General features: G+C 43.9%; 1 protein-coding gene across 1 annotated transcript in view; it reads left to right on the forward strand.

The window, feature by feature from the left end:
- Positions 1-414: 414 nt before the first annotated feature.
- Positions 415-25,424, forward strand: part of LOC311220774 (microtubule-associated protein 1B-like) — a gene marked incomplete at both ends in the record, with an annotated part of 75,691 nt that continues 50,681 nt past the window's right edge. Inside the window, 2 exons of the mRNA XM_084304358.1 lie at positions 415-586; positions 8,381-8,482. Of these exons, the coding sequence (XP_084160484.1) occupies positions 415-586; positions 8,381-8,482 (274 nt within the window). The remainder of the gene's footprint in view (positions 587-8,380; positions 8,483-25,424) is intronic.

Genomic DNA, 25,424 nt, shown 5'->3' on the forward strand with positions numbered 1-25,424 from the left:
AAGGGAGGTGGAAACTGCACCAAAGCAGACGGTGCCAAAGGAAGAGGCCCTTGCCCCCAGTCCCAGACAGGTCCTGCTGCAGGCCAGGGCACACTCCAAGGCTGTCCCCACAGTACCCCCTCGGGGCAATGTTCGCATCCCGTATCCTTCCTGCTTCCAGGGGCTGCTGCAGGGAGGATTTACTGCAGATGACATCAGCTGTGGATGCTGGAAAAGCGGCAGTGGCAGTGCAGGGATGTGCCGGCTCCCCCCCTTCCTCCTCCTCCTCCTCCTAGTTGCTAGGTCCCTGCCCTGCACTGTCTCCGTATAAAAGCGTCACCACCCTTCCAGTTGATCTCAGTCCCTGCCACTTGCGGATCTATCACCGAGCGGCCCTCCTCCCCTCAGAGTCCCGGGGTGGAGCGGGCAACCGCGATGGCCACTGTGGTGGTGGAAACAGACTCGGAGCCATCTTGTAGCATCCCCAACCCTACCTCGTCCAGCCTTTCGCACCGCTTCCTAGACAACAAATTTTACCTGTTGGTGGTTATCGGCGAGCTGGTGACTGAGGAGCATCTGCGGCAGGCCATCGCCAACATCGAGCGAGGTGAGGCGGCGGCAAGGTGCAGGACAGCCGCAGGCGCGGCTGCACCGCGGGGCGAGCCGGGGCGTCGCGGAGCGTGGGCGGCCACTCACATCTACCGTCGACCCCTTGCTGGTTGTAGGGAGCTAGGGGAGGAACAACACAAACATGAGCTGCAAAATCTGTTCACTTATCATTTTATGAGGGGATTATCGTCCCGCCTGACTGCACGTCCCTCCTATTCCCCCTCCCGCCCGGTCGCGTACGAGCGCCGGGGCGCGGCGGTCAGAGGCTACAGGGTGAGCCCCCTGAGGCTTACGGCGGCGGCTCCTCGCTGCCAGCCGTACAAAGATCCACAGTCGTCTCAGCGTGCGCCGTTCCTCAACCCCCGTTCTGCTTGCTGGCGGCGGGCGAGGTCGGTGAGCCCCCTCCTCGCCATTGTCGGGGTGGAAGCGCTGGGGCTCCGGCAAGAACCAGATGCTTGCCAACTCCGTCTGCTCGGAGAAACCGACGGGTGGGTGTGGTGCAGTCCGCACTGCGGTCCCTATGGCAGCCCAGAGCGGACAAAGGGCACCCGCGCCGCCGCTGAAAAACGCGTTTGGGTTAGGGCAGTTTTTCTGTTTTTTCCCCCTCGGCTCCCGAGCAAACGGTTCTCCTTCACCGCTAAATCAAACCGACAGAATTCGGGGATTTTTTCCTCTGGCTAGCAAAATTTTCTCCGAGCAGGAATGCATCTGTGCCTATTGTGTCTAACTTTCAGCAATGAGACTTTCTGTTTGCTACTTTTTTTTTTTTTTCTTCTTTTTTTCAGGACCTAAGCTTTAAATACACACTGGTATCTATATTTAAACAAATAAAAACATGTAGGTAACAAGGCTAATATCTGAGTGTTCAGCCTCATTATTGTCCAGCTACAGGCTGCTATGACTCAATGTTTATTTGTGATACCTTCACGTATTGCTGTCTTAAGAAAGAGACAAATGAAATAACTAGAGTTTTTAAGTTATTGATGTAGTTTCTAATAAAATAGATAGCGGTGCACATGGAGAAGGGAAAAAAACCCTGTTGCCATAATAGCGGTATGAAACACAAAGGAAGCTATTGCTGGACCCTATAGTTTAAGCTCAATTGAAACATGATTTTGTAATATCTATTTTGTTCTGGTCTGATGAAAGCAGAGATCAGAAACCTGCCATTGTTAGAGAGGAGAAAGACCATGCAAGGGGGAACTGGTAGCAGCCTTGTCATGTGGGTGTGGTTCAGCAGTCTAGTTAGACTTGAATAGTCTCTATTGTTTTCTCAAACATTGTTGGTTTAGTTGGCTATTTCTCTTGTTTCTTTTTCTTCTCTGTTTGTGGTAAAGGGCTGCCTCATCACAGATAACTAGCGTTACTATGACCTGTTCATCTTTATTGTGACTATCGTGTTTTAGGGAGAATTACTGAGGTAGATGCTTTGTCATTCAGAGCCTCTTCAGCATTGCACTTTCCTAATTTTATCTAAGTTTTGACTGTCAGAAATGACTTGGCTGCATTTTAATTAAATAAAATTTATAGAGCAAAAAACTTCTACCCTCAAGACATCTGATGTCATCCTTCCTCTGAAGAAATGCCCTTCAGTCTCTTCTTGAAGCTTCTACTATACAGTCACTAAGCATAATACCCACTTACAGTTTTAGATGTTCAGAGGGAATGCTTTGGCTTTTTCATCATTTTGGATTAGAAGTCACCTCACTGCTCCTGGTGTCAGATGGTCTGATTGGGATTTTGCTCACTAGGAAAAAACCTTGATCAAATTTTGCATTGTGTTGCTCTGGATGAGTATACTAGTCTGAAGCTCTATCTGTGTGAGGCAAATATGAACTTGACTAATCTTTCTTTTGGGCAAGTATGCTGTAGTCTAGGGGAAGGAAAAAAAAAAAAAAAACAAACAAACAAAACAGCTTCTTTCAAGCTTTATTCTCAGCAGAGCCTTAAATGAGTTTAGGGTTCTTGATTATTGCCTTGATGTCTTGTACATCTCTTAAGTCATCACTGAAAAGTGTGAATTCATGCACTGAACTACAGAGCAATGTGTTAAAGACAATATTTGCTGATAACACAACAGTGGCATGACGTTATACAACCTGGTAGAATTCAGAGTCATATCATGAAGCAGGAATGGCTTGAAGCTTCATTTCTAAATGATTACATTTGGGATAACTTTTTTTTTTTTTTTTTTTTTTTTCAAAAGGGGCAATCCTCCAATCTGCTATTCATCAAAAAATAAGGGAGGAGTAAAAAGAAAGCTTCAAGATCTTTCCACTGATTCAGCAGATGCTACTGGGTGTGCTGTCTGATTAGTCCTGTGTCTAGTGGCATTGCACTCCTAAGACTTCAGAAAGAAATAGCTCCAGCTCAGTCATACTTCCAGTAGTTAATTCCATCCTGTTAATGCTGTACATCATTGGATTGACCTTGAATTTTACTTCCAGAGTTATCTCCGTTCTATCCAAACATGATTTGGTTATATAATGAATATAATACATTATACTAGATTATAATGTACATGTACAATTTTTGCATTCAGAATGCTGAATCATGCAGCTGCAGATTTGGGATATTCTATCTAAATCCCAATTTCAGCTTCTAGGACTACCATGCACATGGTATGTCTAGGCTTTTTTAGGTATTTATTTTACATTGAGTGGTGTATTTTGGACACTGGCTCAGCAGCTTGACTATGCCTAATCAATCAGAACTTTATCCCTACCACAAATCTGGATTCATGACAAAGGTCTAGCAGAGGCAGTCTTTGGCTACAAGCTGACTAACCTAGTGAGGTGTGCTTTAAACTGAAGGACTTGGGGGGTGGGGTCCATAATAACAATGCTTGTGCCATTGCAATGGACTGGGGAATGAGCCAGGCCAGCCTAATGAGCAACAAATGTTCCTTAGCTGCCTCCAATGACAGAAGCCATAAGACCAGCTACCTCAACAGTGAGTATACCTATGAGAAATCCTCTTGCATCCCTCTAGGGATACCTGTACCCCCTGCTTCCCTAAAGTGCCTGTATACCAATGTATGCAGCATGAAGAATAAATAGGAAGAACTAGAGATCCGTGTGCGGTCACAGGGCCATGATCTCACTGTGATCACGGAGACTTGGTGGGACAGCTCACATGACTGGAATGCTGTCATGGATGGTTATGTCCTTTTTAGGAAAGACAGGTCAGGGAGGTGAGGTGGTGAAGCATCTCCTTATGTGAGAGAGCAACTGGAATGTATCGAGCGCCACCTGGAAGTGAATAATGAATGAGTGGAAAGCTTGTGGGTGAGAATTAAGGAGCAGGCTAACATGGGTGACACTGCTGTGGGTGTTTACTACAGACCACCTACAGGCTTTCTACAGGCAGCTAGAAGTAGCTTTCATGTTCACAAGCACTGATTCTCATGGGGGACTTCAATCATCCTGATATTTATTGAATAAGCAACACTTCCAGGCACACATGGTCCAGGAGGTTCCTGCAATGCATTGAAGATAGCTCCTCTACCATCTGCATCAGAAAGTTAATGAGGAGAGGTGTTCTGCTGGACCTTGCTCTTACTAACAAGGAAGGGCTGGTTGAGGGCAACCTAGGATGCAGCGATCAGAGATAATAGAGTTCAGGATCTTGTGTGGAAGAAGCAAAGCAGTTAGTAGGATTGCAACCCTGGACTTCAGGAGAGCCAACTTCTACCTCTTCAAGGACCAACTTGGAGGTATCCTAGCTAGAGTGTTGGAAGGTAAGGGGGCCCAAGAGAGTTGGTTGACACTTAAACACAGCTTCTTCCAAGCTCATATCGGTGCATCCCTAAGAGCAAAAAAACAGGGAAAGGTAGCAAAGGGCCTGTGTGGATGAGCAAGGTGCTCATGAATAAACTCAAAGGAAAGAAGAAAGTCTATGAAATGTGGAAAAAAGGCCTGGTCACTTAGGAGGAATACAGGAATGCTGTCAGGACCCATAGGGATGCGGCAAGGAAGGCTAAGGCCCATTTGGAATTAAATCTGGCAAAAGAGGTCAAAGATAACAAGAAAATCTTCCTTTTACTATCAACATAAAAAGAAAAGCCTAGGGAAAATTTGGGTCCGCTACTGAATGAGGTGGGTGCCCTTGTAACAGGGGACACTGAGAAGGTGGAAATGCTGAACGCCTTCTTTGCTTCAGTCTTTACTGCTAAGACTGCCCCTTGGGAATCCCAGACCCTGGAGGAAAAAGAGAGAGTCTGGAGAAAGGAAGACTTCCCCTTGGTTGAGGAAGATCTGATCAGAGAGCATCTAGCCAAAATCAGTGCACACAAATCCATGTTCCCTGCACCCATGTGTGCTTAGGGAGCTGACAGATGTGATTGTTGAATCACTCTCTATCATCTTTGAAAGGTCATGGAGAATGGAAAGAGGTACCAGATGACTGGAGGATAGCCAATGTCATGCCAGTCTTCAAAAAGGGCAAGAAGGAAGACCCAGGCAACTACAGGCCAGTCAGCCTTACCACTGGTCCCTGGAAAGGTGATGGAACAACTTGTTCTGGATACCATCTCCAAGCAATTTGAAGAGAAGAAGGTTATCAGGAATAGTTAACATAGGTTCACCAAGGGGAAATCATGCTCGACCAATCTAGTAGCCTTCTGTGATGTCATCACTGGCTGGGTAGATGAGGGGAGAGCAGTAGATGTTGTCCACATGGCCTTCAGCAAGGCTTTTCACAATGTCTCCCAAAATATCCTTTTAATGAAGCTCAGGAAGTATGGGATGGAAGAGTGGACAGTGAGGTGGATTGAGAACTGGCTGACTGGCAGAGCTCATAGGATTGTGATCAGTGGTGCGGAGTCTAGTTGGAGGCCTGTAGCTAGTGATGTTCCCTAGGGGTTGTTACTGGGTCCAGTTTTGTTCAACATCTTCATCAGTTACCTGGACGAAGTGATAGAGTCCACCCTCAGCAAGTTTGCTGATGATACAAAACTGGGAGGAGTGGTGCACCAGAAGGCTGCGCTGCCATTCAGTGAAACCTAGACAGGCTGGAGAGTTGAGCAGAGAGGAACCTGATGAGGTTAAACAAGAGTAAGTGTAGAGTCTTGCACCTGGGGAGGAATAACTGCAGGCATTAGTACAGGTTAAGGGCTGACCTGCTGGAGGGGAGCTCTGCAGAGAAGGACCTAGGGGTCCTGGTGGACAACAGCAGTGTGCCCTTGTGGCCAAGAAGGCCAATGGCATCCTGGGATGCATTAAAAAGGTCAAGGCCAGCAGGTTAATGGAGGTGATCCTCCCCTTCTATTCTGATCTGGTGAGGCCACATCTGGAATACTGTGTCTGGTTCTGGACTCTCCAGTTCGAAAAAGAGATCTAGAGAGAGTCCAGAGGAGAACCACAAAGATGATTAAGGGCCTGGAACATCTTCCATACGAGGAAAGGCTGAGAGACCTGGGTCTGCTCAGCCAGGAGAAGAGAAGACAGAGGGGATCTGATCAACATTTATAAATATCTAAAATGCAGGAGGAAAATGGATGGGGGCCAGGCTCTTTTCAGTGGTGTGCAATAGGACAAGGGGCAATGGCTAAAAATGGGAATACAGGAAGTTCCACACAAATGTGTAAGAACTTCTTTACAGTGAGGGTCACAGAGCGCTGGAACAGGCAGCTCAGAGAGGTTGGGGAGTCTCCTTCTCTGGAGATCTGGTCTCAAGACCTGCCTGGATGCTTTCCTGCTCAACCTACTGTAGGGAACCTGCTTTTATCAGGGGTCTCGGACTTGATCTTCAGAGGTTCCTTCCAACCCCTACAATTCTGTGACCCTGTGGTTAGGGATGGTGGACAGGCTCATCATTAACAGTATTGCTGAATTATAGTCAATTTTGCTTAATTGATTTCCAGAAAACTTTGAAGCACCCCCCCCTCCCAAGCTTGCTGTTAGTGACCTGTTGTCTTCTAGCTTCTTGAAGTTCAGCACTCATTCATTCAATATACATCAGCCTCATGATCAATATCAGTTTACTCATCAGTTTTCAAATGCACTGTACATGCATGGTGTTATATAGTCTTTACTTTCCTCTTTTCAAATATTCCAACACCTGGAAAACATTAAAGCTTGCTGAGTTGTATTTGCCTGTCAATACCAAATATACCATATGGCCAAGAGATTTCTGAGAAATGAAAATCGGGAGACTTGCAGAAGGATACTTGTTGCTTATGCCTCTGAACAATGATGCATAAGTGATTAAGTGGAAGTAGATGATCATAGTTCAGTTATATTTTAGAAGAGCTTCAAAGAAACATACAGGCAATGCTGTATTTTGAAATCTATGTAAAGCTTAAAATACCAACTACTTAATAGCACATGCTTCTCACAGGGATACACTACTAGTTCATACCTTGACTGTCCTACTGACAAGGAAAAGTGCTCAATGAGTTATCTCAGAAGAAGGATCAGACTCTTGAAATGCAGATATCCATAACTGCATAGAGAACCTCATCAGAGCTGCAATGGGAGATCAGCAGTACAGATCTGGTTTATCTACTCTTCCCCCTCTTTTTCCTCCTTATCCTTCAACCCTACAACATGGCCTCTACCAGAGTGAGGCTTGACATTTCTGCTGCCTTGAAAGAGAATAAAATATGAGAGGTAGTGTTGACAGGAAAGTTAGCAGCCTGTAGTGCTAGTCTCATGGTAAGGGGTTGGCCATGCGCCTCTTCAGGCTTTTCTTCCACCCCAAAAAGGTACCAAATCAGAAAGTGATTTAACTCAACAATTTAATGCAAAGACATGTTCGGGCATGTGGGAAGGGGCCACTAGATCCTTCGTCACCTGCACTCCATTCCGTATTTTCCAGTTGATTTGTATAAGCCTAATGACATTCTGTTGGAATCAAAATCACAACAGTACCTAGGCTTACCTTTAGTGCAACTACTCATTATTTTTCAAAGCTAAACAAGAAAATTGTAGAAAAATGTTAAAACATATTCTTCTATTAGTAGTGTTGGTGGTTTTATGTTTTTTTTTTATTATTATTTTTTATTTTTTTCATACAAATCTTATGGTAGGAATTTATATGTTTATCTTTTGGCTGCTGTGAAGTTTTTTCTTTTTCCCCAGTCAAATTTCAGTCCTTAAAATGTCTGCTTTCAAAATATCTTTTTATGTTCACATTATATGTCAAGTATCTTACTTTTGAAGTAGCTGGGGGGGAAGCTATAGGGAGTAAAGATGTGATATTTATTTTTATTTATTTATTTTTAAAGAAAAAGATCAAAAAGATCTATTTTTAAATCTCAAAACTAGATTTTAATATTTAATAAATAAAAGATCACTTAAATTTTAATTTAAAATATGGGATGCTTCAAAGCTTTTGAATGAAGAGGTCAGCATTTTAATACGTCATATTTAAATATTAATTTACAACATGCTAGATGATGCTCTTTTTTCACAGGGGGACAAATAAAGTGGCTGTGGAATGTGGCTAAAGTATCGCCTGAGTGATTCACTCTACAATTTTGTAAATTGCTATTCTAAAGTAAATTCAGGGACATCAATAACTTCTCATAATGTCACTACTTGGATGCAGGACCTTAAAGGACTGTTACCTCTTGGAAAGGCAAATTTCTTCTTGCTTTTGACTGATCCCTGTCCAGAGTGCTTCTGAGCACTCAGCACTTTGCAGAAGATGGTTGTGTGGCTTGAAAGGAAGAGAGGCTGCTTTTGGAATTTAAAAATATGTAAATAACAAGAATTTAAATTTAGTAATAGTGAATTATAACTTCTAATGTTCATATGTCAAGCTAGATGTTTTGTATTCTGAATTTTAGGAATCCGGTCATGGGACACAAACTTGATTGAGTGCAATTTAGATCAAGAACTGAAACTTTTTGTGTCTCGCCATTCAGCTCGATTCTCTCCTGAAGTTAAAGGTGAGTTTTTGGAAGTTTATCAGTTTTTTTGAGAGGAGAATTAATAAATATGCTTAGGTATCTGATGGCCCATTTTTGTCTCTGGTTCTTTACAATTAATACTTTTTTCCTTTATTTTAAAATATGGTTTAAATTTGTCTTAACTTTCTGACAAAAGTAAATGTCACTTACTGAAGCTGTCACTTAAATGAAACTTTAAAATATTCATTTTTTTTACATTAGCGTGATGTGTATATGATCACGATTACTTTAGTAATACATTTTAGTTTTGGGGCACCATTAAAATTAACTGAAATTTACTTTTTGACCGAACAGCTTATGTAGTGTCAATCTATTAGTCTTGGAGACTTAAGCTGTTCCTTATTGCGGTAGGTAGAGCACATACAAAAAATAACCTGAAAGCTTAGCTCTACAGTTTGACAGAGCCAGAAATGGTGTCACGGCTGTTGTACAAGTGTAGCTCAAGCTGTGTTTCTCCCTCAATGGCTTGGAACTTTTTCTTGGTATAAAAAGCTGAGGGGTGAAGGGTCTATCTTGGCTTACAGGATCTTTGTTTTTCATGAGAAAGTTAACATTTTACAGGACTCATGAGACTAAATCTGCTTCCTTTTCAAGGCTGTCCTTCCTTTAGAGGATTCATAAAATTAAAAATAAAAAATAAAAAAAAATAAAATTGAGTTGTAAAACTTGATTTTGTTCTGGTTGCATGGGACTGAAGTGTTTGGTAAGTTTTAACATCTTACTACTTTCACACATGCTCATTCAGCATTTGTGTTAAAATTAATCTTGGTTTTCATATAAAAATATATAGCCTTCTCAAAGGAGTACAGTTTGCTTTCATTGGTGAAATCATTGTGGCCATGTGCACGTTGACCAGTACAACCTAGTACTAATAAACGTTATAAATTCCAGCTTCAGCAACATCTCTTAAGTATGGTGAAAAGGGCCATGAAATGTTGTATCATGCTACTGTATCACATTCCTAGTGTCAGTTACTATACACTGTTGACAAAGAGATCGTGATGTCTTGCTAACATGACAGCATTGACCTGATGGTCTTGTATAATGTACCAAAATGTCTTATGTAACTAATTATTCCTTTTGCAGCATAGATTATAGCAGACTTTGTCATATCTGCCCATATCTATAAAGAGTAAAATATGGCCAGATTTAAGGAAAAGATATGCCTCTATTTTTTCCCTGGTTTGAAAACCAACAGATCTTTAACATGTACAAAACTTCATCTTTAAAACTTCAGGGGGAAAAAAGATCCTATGCTGCTTCTTCAGCAAAATATTCTAGTGTGTTTAATAATTTTTGCTGTCTTTTTAAGGTGTTATCTCTTAATAGCATTGAATAGCATTGCATGAATTAAATACTCTATTTTTATATGATAAATGAAAGATTATGCACCTCTCTTTTTTTTTTCTTTTTTTTTTTTTTTCTATAGATATATTATAGAATCCTTTAGGAATTGTATTTTTTGTTGTTTTTCTTGTTTGTCTAGACCTGTCTGAGCCTGTCATTGTGTTGAATTACAGCTTAATTGCATGCGACTGGAATTAATCAACATCTCTATGTCAACCAGTAAAGTATGTGTTTTTTCAGCACTGCTCAATCTTTAAACAATAAGTTGCCAAAATTGATGAGGGTCCTTTGTGTCTTCTCTACTGTTTGATGTGAAGGAGAGCTTTTTGTTGTTGTTGCCATATGTTCATAAAATTTTAGAATGTTTCATTTGTTACAATGCCCAAATGTTGAATTTTGGTGAGTGTTCAATCTATGAAACTGGCAACATAAATACTAAAATGATGGTTGGAAGTACATATTTCCTTATGGTCTCAAATTCAGAAATTCCTTGTATAAGAGGCTACCCAAATTCTACAGAAAGTGTTCATCCAAGGTGAGAGGATAGTGTATGGCATGTCAGATGGGATGTAATTAAACAGCTTTTTTTTTTTATTCTCTCCAGTCTTCTGAGACTGAACTCTTTGTGTAACACAAAAATAGGGATAGTTTACTCATGAGGAAGGGCAGAGGAATTTAGTGTGTCTGCACAGCTCTTACTGTAGTGAGGCTTGACTACTGACTGAAGCCTCTTTATTTATGCACCACCAGCTCAGTACGTGTATCAATGTGAAGGGTATGAGTCATTCTTAAAAAGGAAGCTTGGAGGAAATGGGGTCAAATCTATCCCCACACCATATGCCTGCAGTGTTGTGGTGGTTTTACCCTGCTGTGGTGGTTTTACCCTGCACGCTGCTTCTAAAAGGATGGAGAAAAATGTATTAACGATATCAATTGTGGTGTACCACTTGGCTGCCTTCGATTCCAGTTCGTACTGGAGTTCTAGCATGTCAGGCACTGCAGCAGTCAGCGGTGGCGTGACTTCATTCAGGCCACGATAGTCCACTGTTAATCTCCACTCATCATTAGACTTTCTCACTGGCCATATGGGATTATTAAAAGGTGAGTGAGTCCTGCTGATCACTCCTTGGCTTTCCAGCTGATGAACCAGCTCATGGATGGGAATCAGGGAGTCTCGGTTGGTGTGATATTGCTGCCGGTGCACAGCTGTGTGTGGTGGTTTTACCGTGCTGGGCAGCTAAACCCCACAACCGCTCTCTCACTCCCTCTCTTTTAGATGAGGAGGGGGAGAAGTAAAGCAAAGAACAACTCACGGGTTGAGATAAGGATAATTTAATTAAAGGGATATAATAATAATAATTAAATAAAGATTATTATGAACTAAACAATTTAACTAAAGGGAATAAAAAGGGAAAGGGGAAAAGGGAGGGGGAAAGAGAAAATAAAAAGAAGGGAGGAAAACAAACAAATAAAATAAATGAAGGCTATGTGGAAGTGCAGAGGAAAGAAATTACTCTCTACTTCCCACAAATGAGCGATGATTGACCACGTCCTTGAAGCAGGGCCTCAACGCACGTAGCCGGTGTTTGGGAGGAGGACTGATGTTTTCCCAACAAGAGCCCACCCCTCCCCTCTTCTTCCTGTTTCCACCTTTTATTGCTGAGTGTGACATCACATGGTATGGAATATCCCTTTGATTGGTTTAGGTCAGCTGCCCTAGTGATGTTTCTCTCCTCACTTTTTGCCCACCCCCTAGGGGGGTTAGAGAGAGGCCCGATGCTATGCCACTGCTGCTCAGCAGTAGACACAACACTGGTATGATAACACTGTTGTTCCAGCTACAAGTGCAGAGCACAGCACTGTATGGGCTGCTGCCGGGAAAGTTAACATTCCAGCCAGACCCAGTACACTGTGGTAGCGACTGGCACCTGCTGTTTTTCAACCCTTAGCAAACCCCACAACAGAGGGGTCTTCTGAGAGGTCAGGCAGGGTAGACAGCTGCTTAATCTTCTCTGTACTTAAGGCAGCTATGCCAACAGCCCACTGGTACCCTTTTTGGGTCCTTGAAATATCCTCTCCTGAGGTAGTCTATGCCAAGGTTGCAAGGAGCCTCCAGGCCAGTCACAATAGGGTGCTTTTGCCACTCATTCCCAGTTAGACTCACTTCAGTTTCCAATACAGTTAGGTGTTGGGATCCCCTGTCACTCCAGAAATACAGAGGGTTTCTGCCCCTTGGTAGCCTGATGGCATTAGGGTACACTGTGTGCCGGTGTCCACTAGAGTGTTGTACTCTTGCGGGCCTGATGTGCCAGGCCATCAGATCCACACAGTCCAGTAAATCCGATTGTCCCTTTCCTCTGCCTGTCCAGAGGCAGAGCCCCTCTAGTCCTGGTTGGAGTATCTGTCTCTTAATTCTTGCAAATGCAAAGCAGAGGTCCCTTCATCAGTGTCAGGAGTAACATCAGCCTTTCTACTCCCTCTGGGGGACTGCCCAACAAAAAACAGAGCAGTAATTTTCCTAGGAAACCCCCTTTTGGCTGCTGTATTTCCTTTCAGTTCATGTACCCGAGCTGCTAGGGTCGAGGTAGGCTCTCCATCCCACTTCCTCATATATTCCCCATGGTTACGCAGATAAAACCACAGGGTGCCATGTGTTGTGCATCCTGGGTACTTGCTCCCTCAAGCAGGAAAATGCTGACTCTTAATGGCTGAAATATTGCTCCATCTGGGTGAGGAGGAAGATATATTTTCTTCAAGGTGGTGGACCTGTTGGGACAGTTTCTCCACAGCTGAGATGCAAGTCCATAGTGGTGCAGAGACATTTTCTTCATATTGCTGAAACTGGCTGGATACAATATCTACTGTTGGTCCCATCCCATCTTTTGAATTTATAGCTGACAGCGTGCTGGCATGCGATGATGGTGATGGTGCACCCTGTACAAACTTCTGCCATATGAACGGCATACACTGGGCTTTATTGGGATCTTTGGGTGTCTGGTCATTGTCCACATCACTATAGACCATCTCCAGCACAGCTAATTCCCTCAGGTGCTGGAGACCTTTCTCCATGGTGGTCCACTTGCCTAGGTGATATACAATATCTTCCCTGAAGGGATACTTTTCCTTCACACCTGACAGGAGTTGCTTCCAGAGGCTGAGAACTTGTGGCTCTCTCCCATTTTCTCTGTCAATGACCCTTTCTCTAGAGAGGGATCCCAGCTGCTTGGCTTCCTTGCCTTCTAGTTCCTGGCTACCTGCCCCAGTATCCAAGCATCAAAGCAGTCAGGTGAGGATGTGCTCACCTGGGTGATGGCTGAAATCCCTTTGTATATCTCGCAACTCTTTCAGGGATAGGGATCGGGTGGTTTCTGATTCATTTTTGATTTCTGTCTCTTCTTCCTCCTGTTTTTGTGATGACTCTGCTTTAGAGCTGCCTGCCTATTTCAGTTCTCCCTCCTGGGACTTCCCTTACTAAATGAGCTGAATTCTGTTTCCATTGTTTTGTCTTGGCTATGGGTCCAACTGATACCATAGATGGTTGGCCCTCTGGTTTAGCCACAGTGTTTCTTATCTGGTCATCAGATTCAGCGACCTCCTCCTCCTTCCCTTGAGGGTACTCAGTAGTGTTAATCACTGTTTGATAGGTGCAAGCCAGGCCCCAGCACAGTGCTGCAAGCTGTAGTTCTCCAGCATTGCCAGGGTCAGGGCATAAGTTTTTCAAACATTCTATCAATTTTTTAGAATTTTGCACTTGTTCATTGGTGTGTATTCAAGACCTTGTCTAAATAAAATCAATTTTATCTAGATATCTAATCAGTACCTAGTTACCCCTAACCTTTGTCTCTAGGAAGAAATACTGCTCAAGCAATGCACTGTGGCTTTTTTGTACTTTGTCCTCTTGTCACGAAGTACGTGTATCCATGGAAGACACACTTACTATCTCAACAGTACCAGAAGGTCTTCTACTGAACACAATTCAACTGTTGGTGACCACGCTGGCTTAAGAGAGTCCTTTACCTGTGCCCAAGACTCTTTCACCAGTCTTCCTGTGGCCAGGGAGGAAGTTGTCAGTGCAAGAGTTGTTTGGTATCTCCACGGCAGCTGCCTGTATCAGCAGGCTTGACTCCTTCAGGCTTCCTAGGCTGTTGTTCTGTGAAATGGTCATTGCCCCAAAAGTCTTACAGCTTTCATTTTGAAAACTACCATTTCAGAAGTTGCAGTTAAGGATTATTATTGTCCTGTTGAGAATTTTTGGGCCTGGGCATTTTGGTCATCAATACCTGCAACTCCATTGTTTGCCAAAACGATAATGTAGTTCTATTACCTTTGTCAAAGCTGATCTGTACCCAGATAATAGCACACCTGGTAGCTTGCAATGTGAGATTGTGGTGTTGCTGATAAAAATCCTAAAGACCAGGAGTTTAGCGCTGTCTTCCTGGAAACCACAAGTCATCAAAACTCATCAAATAAGATGACAGGTATTTGAGCAAAAGCTATCACTTAAAATGAAATAAACAAAAAAGTCAAGGCCAGACTTCTGTTTTGCTTACACCCACCTAAAACAGAGTAACAGATCATCAGTCTGGCTTTTTGTCTCTACTGTGAGATCTGTCTAGTAGATTTTATAGTCCTATGTGAGTAAAAGCAAAGGGTGAATTAGCTGGAATCTGAGCACCGTCACTAAGTTCTTAGGAATTAATTCAGCTTAAAAACTTGAGTAGTTTGGTATACACATTTAGGGACAATCTATAAATATGATTCTACAGCTATTAGAGACTGTGATAGCTGGAATAGCTGTCAAATGGAGTAATTTCAGCTCATATGTTTGGAGAGGCTAATTTTAGTTGTCTCCCAGACTTGTTTTGAGTTTTAAAATATTTGTGTCTTGGAAGAAAGAAACCGGAGGCAGAGTAGGACTTGAATAGGGAATTGAGCTGATTTGTGCTGCTCTGGTGCAATGACAGTGCTACCCAGTTGCCAGCAGTGCAGGGACCAGGGAGTGCGGGTGTCCTTGCAGAGGCAATCAACAGGGAGGCCACACGCAGTGCTCTCATCCACTTGCAAGCTGTTTTTGTGTGGAATGCTAGGATTTTGGTGTCTCAGGAGAGGATTACAGTGCAAGACTGTTAAGATCCATGAATTGTCAAAGCCTTCCTTTTCTTAGTAATAACCAAAATGCCAGAGATGAGCTAATAAGTGATTTTTTTTTCTTTCAGTGAATAAATTTTATCACTTATGTGACAATCATTCTGTCACTGACTTCCATTTCTACTCTTTTTTTAGGAATGTTCTCAAAGGAAATCATAGAATATCCCGAGTTGGAAAGGACCCACAAGGATCATTGAGTCCAAATCCTGGCACCACAGAGGTCTACCCAAAAATTCAGACCATGTGACAAAGTGCACAGTCCAAATGCTTCTTAAACTCTGACAGGCTTGGTGCCGTGACTACTTCACTGGGGAGCCTGTTCCAGTGTGCGACAACCCTCTCAGTGAAGAACCTTTTCCTGATATCCAACCTGAACCTTCCATTGCAGCTTGACACCATTCCTGCGGGTCCTATCACTGGTCACTAAAGAGAATAGATTGGTGCCTTCCCCTCCACTCCCCCTTGTGAGGAAGCTGTAGACCTCAATGAGGTCTCCCCTCAGCCTTCTCTTTTCCAGGCTGAACAGGCCTAGTGACCTCAGCTGCTCCTCATATGTCTTCCCCTCTAGGCCCTTCACCATCTTCGTAGCCCTTCTCTGGACGCTCTCCAATAGTTTCACATCCTTTTTGTACTGTGGTGCCCAGAACTGCACACAGTACTCGAGGTGAGGCCACAGCAGCACAGAGTAGAGCAGGACTATCACTTCCCTCAACTGACTAGCAATGCCATGCTTGATGCACCCTAGGATATGGTTGGCCCTCCTGGCTGCCAGGGCACACTGCTGGCTCATATTCAGCTTGCTATCAATCACAACCCCCAGATCCCTCTCTTCGGGGCTGCTCTTCAGTGTCTCAACGCCTAGTCTGTATGTATAGCCAGGGTTGCCCTGTCCCAGATGCAGGACCCAGCACTTGCTCTTGTTAAATTTCATGCGGGTTCGTGATCGCCCAGCTCTCCAATCTGTCCAGATCTCTCTGCAAGGCCTTTCCACCCTTGACGTAGTCAACAACTCCTCCCAGTTTTGTGTCATCAACAAATTTGTTCAAAACACCTTCTAGTCCTCCATCCAAATCATTTATGAAAACATAGAAAAGAACTGGCCCTAAAATAGAGCCCTGGGGGACCCCACTGGCCTGATGTGGCCCCATTTACCACAACCCTTTGAGCCCTACCCATCAGCCAAGGAAAGCTAACTTATATTTCTTCTCAGATAAAAATGGTTCTGTATTTGCAGTGAGTTGCCTACCATTGAGTTCAGTAGTAGGACCAGACCCAGCCTTCACTGGGAAAAAGAGTTTAGATATTTCTTGTCTCTAGTCTAAATGAAAAGGGAAGCATGTATTAGTCTTTGTTGCCAAATGTAGTTTGAGAAGTACTGCTATGTCTGCTGCCATCAGCCTCACATCAACATGAAGAGCTCCAGCCTTCATGTACCATATAGAGACAAATGTAGAAAACATTGCAAGAGTTGCATTAACGCTGGCCATGGATCCAGGTGCTTTTGTCTGTAGACTGCTGGGAGTATCCCTTAGTATCTCATAGTCTGTATGAGTAGGTAGCTGTGGTGGTTTTACTCGGGTGGGCAGCCGAGTTCTACCACGGCTGCTCTCTCACTCCCCCTCCTCAGAGAGGAAGGGGGAGAAAATGCGATGCAAAGGGCTCAAGGGCTGAGATAAGGATGAGGAGATTGCACAATAATTATCGTGATAAGCAAAACAGACTCAGAGTAGGGAGATAGTAAGATTTATTGCCTATTACTAACAAGCTAGAGAAGTGAGAAACAAAGGAAAGAAACCAAAAATGCCTTCCCTCCATCCACCCTCTTCCACCTCCTCCCCCCAAGCAGCACAGGAGAAGGGGGGAAGGTGGGTTGTGGTCAGTCTATAGCACTTCGTCTCTGCTGTTCCTTCTCGGTCACTCTATTCCCCTGCTTCAGTGTGGGGTCCCTCCCATGGGATGCAGTCCTTAATGAACTGATCTGGCATGGGCTTCCCACAGGCAGCAGCTCTTCAAGAACTGCTCCAGATATGGGTCCATACCACGGGGTCCATCCCTCAGGAGAAAACTGCTCCAACCTGGATCCCCCACAGGCAGCAGCTCCTGCCAGGTCACCTGCTCCTGTGTGGTCTCCTCCCCACGGGCTACAGGTCCAGCCCAGAATCTGCTCCGATGGGGGTCCTCCACAGGCCGCAGCCTCCATCGGTGCAGGTCCACCTGCTCCACTGTGGGCTCCTCCATGGGCTGCAGCTTGGACCCCTACTCCACCGTGGTACTCCATGGGCTGCAGGAAGACATCCTGCTTCACCGTGGTCCTCACCACAGGCTGCAGGGGAACTTCTGCTCCGGCACCTGGAGCACCTCTCCTCCTCCTCCTTCTTCACTGACCTTGGTGCCTGCAAGATTGTTTCTCACTCCTCTCACTCTCCCAGCTGTTGTGAGGCAGCATTTTTTTTTTCCCCTTTCTTAAATATGCTCTCACAGAGGCGCAAACAACATCACTTATTGACTTGGCTCTGGTCAGCAGTGGGGCCCTTACCTAACATGGGACAGCTTTAGATTCTTCTCACAGAAGCCACCCTGCTTCCAAAACCTTGCCATGTAAACCCACTACAGTAGTGAAGACATGCACTTTAGTTAGAAGTAGTCACAAATAGAAAGCTGTTCTGTAACAGACCCATGCAATTGCATCAAACACCCATATCGTCCTCCCAAAAAGACATGATGGGTATGTTTGGCTTGTAGACACTAGTTGTAAACTGTTTCTAGAGTCAAGAGGAAAAGCCAATACTCCTGATGTCCTGTATTTGCATGCATTAGTGGTATAATCTTTGTCTGTGTAATCTTTCAGTGACTCTAATGGACTATAGAGATTGTTACCTGCAAGTCAACTCCCCCGTCAAGCTAGGCAGCTTTTAGAATCTGTTCCTATTTTATGGCAGCTATTCTGGCAAAAAGACGGATCCTGGCTTTGGCTTCCAAGTCCTGCGTCACAAATAGGCTTTACAAGTTCTTGTAAGCTCTTTATCTTGGGGTGAACCTGGCCAACAGCCAAGCACACAGAGAGCTGCTCACTTCCTCCCCTGCCAGCCTCCCTTCGGGAGAGACTATAAAGAGCAAAACCAAGAAAGCTTGTGGGTCAAGATAAAGACAGTTTAATAGGTGAAGGAAGGAAGAAAAACTAACAAGTGAAGTAAAAGAAATCACTCACCACCTCACAAAGGCAGACCAATGCCCAGGTAGACTATGAACAACAGCTGCCTTGGAAACCAAAAACCAAACCTTCTCCCTCTACCCCAGCTTTTATTGCTGAGCATTGTATATGGTATGAAATATCCCTTTGGCCAGTCAGCTGGCCCAGCTTCCAGCTTTGTTTCCCCCCAAATTCTTGCTCATCCCCATCCTACTCACTGGGGGACGGGGGACGGGGGACGGGGGGAAGAAAGTCTTGATGCTGTGCAAACATTGTTCAGCAATAGTCAAAGCATTGGTGTATTATAAACATTGTTCTATGCACAAATCCAAAATACAAGCATCTTACTGGCTGTTGTGAAGAAAGCTAACTCCATCCCAGCCAGCACACACTTCTAGAAATGGATGGAGCCAGTACATACTTCTAGAAAGGTTTGTCTCTTAATATTTGTTTCTGTATCCATTAAGAGCAGCACTCTTGGATGAGTCATTCCAAAAGACTGTCAGGAAAGGACTGAAGTTTCTAGGATCACCCTAAGTGTGAGGAAATGGCCATCATGGCCAACTGTGCCTGGCTATACAGGACAGACATGATAGACTAGAAAAAATATTAACAGAAGGAAAAGGGAAAACTTGCTTTCATCTTTCTATGTTCAAATCACTTTTTTGTTTTGTTTTGTTTTGTTTTGTTTTGTTTCTGGCACCATTGTTGAACTTGAGGGAAATAAATATGGGATAAAGTCTGACAGTCCCCTAAAAAGAGAGACGAACTGAAGGGGTTTTGATTTTGATCTTGAGGCTTTGAAACATCCAGCATACTTCTTGGCATGGATATTATGTCCATCCAGCATGCTTTCATAACCTCAGGCTCTGTCTTGAAGCTTTCTCAGTCTTCTAGAACCTGCATGGAGTTTAGACAAGCTGAAAAAGAGAATGCAAAGTTGCTTTCTATATGAACAATACTTCAAATAGATAATAGAAGGCAATGTCTTCAAGAGTATCTAAGGATAGGATTTAATGCTTGTAGCAAGCTACTAATTTAGTGGCATTACTCAATTATTTGTCTAGTGCTATTGAATTTTTAAAGTTATTAGTAGCAGCATAGCTCAGATTCTAAAAAGTTATTAAAGTGGAAGATTTAAATATTTTAAAATACTAATTAGTTATTTGTACATTTTAAATTTCCAAAGAAGTTTAAATCTTTGTTTATTTTTTCAATAATTGTATTATAGAATACCATTCTTCTTATATTTCTTATATAAGAAATTTCTTGTCTTATATAAGACATCTTCTTATATATAAAAGCTTGAAATAGTCTTTTGTTTTTTATACATTTGTTTTGAATGATGTTAATGAAATATATCACATAGATCAACCTGATGTAGATCTCAGATACTTTATTGTTTAAGTAATTTTCTTTTCTTATGCATGAAAAATGCTTTTGATAAACCATGTTGATCATAGAATGGTTTGGGTTGGAAGAGACCTTAAAAATTATCTAGTTTCAACCCTCCTGCCATGGACAGGGACACCTTCCACTAGACCAGGTTGCCCAAAGTCCCATCCAACCTGGCCTTGAACACTTGCAGGGATGGGGCACCCACAACTTCTCTGGGCAACCAGTTCCAGTGCCTCACCACCCTCATAGTAAAGAATTTCTTCCTAATGTCTAATCTAAATATATTTGCTTTTAGTTTAAAGACATTGCCCCTTGTCCTGTCACTATACTCCCTGATAAAGAGTCTCTCTCCATCTTTCCTGTAGGCCCCCTTTAAGTACTAAAGGCTGCTATAAGGTCTCCCTGGAATCTTCTCTTCTCCAGGCTGAACAACCCCAACTTCCTCAGCCTGTCTTTGTAGGAGGGTTGCTCCATTCCTCTGATGATCTTCATGGCCCTCCTCTGGACTCCCTCCAACAAGTCCATGTCATTCTTGTGCTCTGGGCCCCAGAGCTGAACACAGTATTCCAGATGGGGTCTCATGAGAGCAGAGCAGAGGAGGGAAAATCACCTCTCTCAGCCTTCTGGCTGGTTCTTCTCATGCAGCGCAGAATACTATTGGCTTTTTGGGCTGCAAGCACCCATTGCTGGCTCATGTCAAGCTTTTCACTAACTAATACCCCCAAGTCCTTCTCTGCTGGACTGCTTTGTATCCACTCAATCGACATACCTGTATTCATGTTTGGGATTGCCCAGACCCAGGTGCAGGACCTTGCACTTGACCTTGTTGAACTTCAAGAGGTTCACACAGGCCCACCTCTTGAGCATGTCAAGGTCTCTCTGGATGGCATTCCTTCCCCCTCCAGCATGTTGACTGCACCACACAGCTTGGTGTCATCCGCAAACTTGATGCGGGTGCAGTCAATCCCACTGTCCATGTCGCCAACAAAGATGTTAAACAGCGCCAGTCCCAATACTCACCCCTGAGGAACACCACTCATTACTGATCTCCACCTGGACATTGAGCTGTTGATTGCAACTCTTTGAGTTTGACCATCCAACCAATTCCTTATCTACCACATAGTCCATCTGTCAAATCCATGTCTCTGCAATTGAGAGACAAGGATGTTGTGTGGGACAGTGTCAAATGCTTTGCACACCTCCAGGTAGACCTGCACAAATCTCTGCACAAATCCAGAGACCTCTTCCCCTTGAGGATGCTAGCTATTGCTTGATATGCTCAGTCCAGGCCCCAGTACAGTGTAATGAGCTGTGACTCTGGAATTGCCAGAGTCAATGGCCTGAATGAGAAGGGGAAGGTGTCATTCCCTGTATCCTCTACAGTTGGGCATTCAGAGGAGTAAAGGTAAAAAGTATAACTGTTAATAGATGGTTCCCAAAGTACAAAGATGTGGTGTTTTCACACTGATGGTTAGTTCAATGGTTCTCCCCTCCTCAAAGGAACAGGTAGAGAAAATACAATGAAAAAAGCTCATGGGTTGAGATAGGGACAAGGAGATCACTCATTAATTACCATCACGGGCAAAACAGACTGAGTGTAGAGAGATTAATATAATTTATTGACGATCACTAGCAGACTAGAACAGTGAGAAACTAAAAGCAAACTAAAACTACCTGTTTTGCTCATGGGGTGGGGTGGGGGGTGGTACAGTTTCTTTTATTTTCCTTTGCTGTTTTGCTGTCCTGTGTGGTTGAAGAAACCTTTTGTTATTTTTTACATCTCTAGAGAAGTTCAGCTCCAGCTGTGCCTTGGCTTTCCTGATCCCCTACTCGCACTCCCAGGACATACCCCTATAATCTTCCCAGGATGCGTATCCCTGCCTCCACTGCCTATGCTTTTTTTTTTTTTTTTTTTTGGCTAAGAGCTCATAACTTAGACAAACTGGTCTCCTGCCTCCTCTGCCCAACTTCTTGTGTGTCGGGATTGAGAGCACTTGTGCCCTAAGAAAAATGATAGTAAATATCTCCCATCTCTCATTTATTCCTTTATATCTGTGGCAGTTTCCCAAGGGATCCCATGCACTACTGCTCTGAACAACCACGTTTGCTTTTCTGAAGTTTAGGGTCTTAACTCTACTTTTTCTCCATTCTGTACCCCTCAAGACTGAAAATTCTACCAGGGCATGATCACTGCAGCACAGGCTAACTCCAGACTTGGCCTTTCTGATAAGTTCTTCCTTCTGCATTGGTCAGCAACACATCCAGTAATGCCACTCCTCTGCTTGGGCTCTCTATCACCTGTACTAGGAAGTTCTCCTCATTGCACTCCAGTAGTTTCTTGGAACAATTGCAGTTTGTTGTGCCACTCTTCTAGCAGATGTCCAGGTCGTTGAAGGCCCCTAGCAGGATCAGGGCCTGTGATTGTGACGCTTCCTGTCACAGAATCACAGAATTTTCTAGGTTGGAAGAGACCTCAAGGTCATCGAGTCCAACCTCCAACCTAACGCTAACAGCCCTCCACTAAACCATATCCCTAAGCTCTACATCTAAACGTCTTTTGAAGACTTCCAGGGATGGTGACTCCACCACTTCCCTGGGCAGCCTGTTCCAGTGGAAGTAAGAAAGTAGTGTAAGAAAGAACTCTTCAACATCCTTTCCTTGATCAGGTGGCCTCTAGTAGAAACCAACCACAAAGTTTACTTTGTTGGCTTCGTCCACAAGCTCTTGACCTGTGCATTGCTGTTATTCAAAGATGGCTCCGTGCAATCAATCCTGCAATCCTGTTTTTTTTTGTTTGTTTGTTTGTTTTTACAGAGGGCAAACTCCCCACCTTTCATTCCTTGCCTGTTCCTTCTGAACAGCTTATAGCCACCAATTGCAGCACTCCATTTGTGTGATTCATCCCATCAATTTTCTGTGATAGTAATCAAGTTGTAGTTTTCCAGATTGTTGTCCGTAGGTTTGTGCCCAGTGTGCCGCGACAATAAGTACACAGAGTCAGAATCCACATGAAGGTCTTTTAATTAAATAATTATATAACTCTGCAGAGTCAGGTGTTTGGCAATCTTTTGCAAAGCAAGCACACCTCTGACTCAAATCACAATAATTTATACACAGAAAACTTATGAAAACTATCTCTTTGGCTACTTTTGATTGGCTATTACAGCTCACCTAATTTATCTCTACTGAGTTTGCGCATTACAAAGGAACAGCGGGGGGGGAACGACGACAGACATGACACACCAAATCCCACATTAGCATATATTACAATTTTGATTGGTGTGAATTTAAATATGTTAATGAGCATTAATGAGCAAAAGGTTGCCATGGGTCAGTCTGAAGCTGTTTTTCTCCTTCTTGTTTTTTACCTTTTATCCCTTATCTTCCTTGCTTCTGCTAGCCCAAGGCTACCTGTCTCTCTCTTTCAGCTAAAAGACTACACAAGCAATAGAAAGACTACACAAGCTACAGGCCTCCCTATTTTCTTCAAGGCTTTCTTGTTTTTTTTTCCCAGGTTTGGGACTACAAGATGGGTGGTGGTACCAGCTCCTCTTGTTTGTTACTCATGCTATATCTGTTTGCATAGAGGCATTTCATTTGGACCTTCAACTGTCTAAATTTTTTGACAGAACCTTTTTGGAGAGTTGGGGAGCATTCCTCACTACTCTGGTAGGTTCAGTCTTCCTCCCTGTTGCTCATGAGTGTCATGGTTTAGGGCCCTATCGCCTAGGTTTGTTAGTTTAAAGCATGATGCAGCCAAAGCCAACCTGCCAGTGAAGATTCTCCTTCGTTTCCTATATAGGTGGATACCAGTTCTCCCCAGTAATCTGTATTTGTCATAGTACTTTCTATGATCATAAAAGCCCTGTCGATGACACCAGCCACATAGCCAGGTGTTAATCTGCATGATGTGTCAACTTCTGCCCATGACCCTGTCTCTGACTGGCAAGATGGAGAAGGCCACCACCTGGGCCCCCATCCCCTTCACTTGTGCCCTTAGGACCCTGAAGTCCTACTTGATTTTTCTCAGGATATGCTGCACCATATTGTTGGTGCCCGCATGGAAAAGAAGTAGGGATAGTAGTCTGTGCTTTTTACCACTTGTGGCAGTCTCCCTGCAGCATCCCAGACCTTGGCTCCTGGCAAGTAGCAGACTTTCCCTAACTGAATATCAAGTCAGCAGATGGGCACCTCAGTGCCTCTCAGTAGGGAGTCACCCCCTACCAGTACTCGCCATTTCCTTCTGTTACTTTTAGCATGCATAGCTGATGCTGTTTCACCCTGTGAGTCTTGCTCTTTGATTTCATCCACTGCCAAAGCTTCATATTTGTTGCTGGTTGGTACTTGTGAGGAAACAGGGGAATCATCATCCTGTTGCCACGAGTTACAAGAGACCGTGACACCTCCTTTTCTAAGGTGCTATCTGTGTCTTGTTGATGTTTTTTGTCTGCTACTCCTTGGAGGTCAGTGTGACAGGGCCCTAGTAATTCTCTGTGCAACGCCTCAAGTAATACTCTATTTCTTATTCTCCTTCTTTAATGCATTGTAACCTGCTGACTTCCTCCTGTAGTTCTTCCACCTGCTGCCTGAGTGACTCCACCAGTGCACGCCTTGTACAGGTGGAGCTCCCATCCTCCTTTACCCAGGAGTGTGAGCTGCAGATGTTGCAGCCATCCACATGGACAGCAGCCTCCCTAACAGGAAGCTCTGTCTGGATGGCCACCTCCACTCATCCCAGGCTAGCCTGGCTAGGGAGATGGTTTCTGGCTGCTGCAGAGCATAGCACTTGCCTGATCTCAACTGCTATTCTTCCAAGGATCTCAGAGCACTGCCTAATCAGCCCTGATAATTCCTTGGAGATCTCAAAGTGCTTGGTAGGTTCACACAAACTACAGGAGTCCAGAGAGACCTTCAAGGCTTCAGTCTAAGCCTGCTGGTGAGAGGGGGAGATGGTAGCCCACCTACTGGCAGAGTACACCACCTTTCTCACACAAACTGCCATATTCCTGTTTGCATGCCATGTTTGTGGTGCTCCTAGTCACTGGTGCTCCCTAGGGGTAAGATATATATGGTTGCCTGTACTTTGAACTGGCTACACAGTCAGCCAGCACTGCCCAACTCTTGCTCAGCCCTCCCATGAGACCAGTTGTCTGTCAGCCAGCACCTCCACACAGACATCACACACGGCCCGAGGGTGTCAGGGTCCAGAAATCCCCTCAGACAACCCATGGGACTTTGCAAGCCTCGCGCTCTTCTCAGCACACAGCAATTGCTGCTGTTGCCACTTCTAGTGATACTTAGTAATACTTGGCTATAATAGTGATGCTTGCGTACTGTTAATAAACATACTTGCTAATGAAACAACTCCTAAAATTATTGCACTTAAGGATATATCTTCAGAAAATACAATGTTAGAGGGTTTATAATAAGCACACACAGTAGCTGAAGACACTGATTAATTTAATCAGGGTTATTTTACCTGCTGCTAAAGTATAGGAGTATGGATGCTGCCACTGGAAAATGATGGAGCATTGAAGTTGTGGCTATGTATTTAGGGAAAATATCAGTTCAGTCATCCTGTTTCAGAAACACTGGTAATGCAAAATATTGTCTCCATTATAAAGGTAGTAGGTATTTACTACCTTGTTCAGATCCATTTCTTATGAAGCAGAATCACAGAATCACAGAATCACAGAATTTCTAGGTTGGAAGAGACCTCAAGGTCATCGAGTCCAACCTCCAACCTAACGCTAACAGCCCTCCACTAAACCATATCCCTAAGCTCTACATCTAAACGTCTTTTGAAGACTTCCAGGGATGGTGACTCCACCACTTCCC

Source organism: Netta rufina, assembly GCF_964035555.1.
Source record: "Netta rufina genome assembly, chromosome: W".
Lineage (NCBI taxonomy): Eukaryota > Metazoa > Chordata > Aves > Anseriformes > Anatidae > Netta > Netta rufina.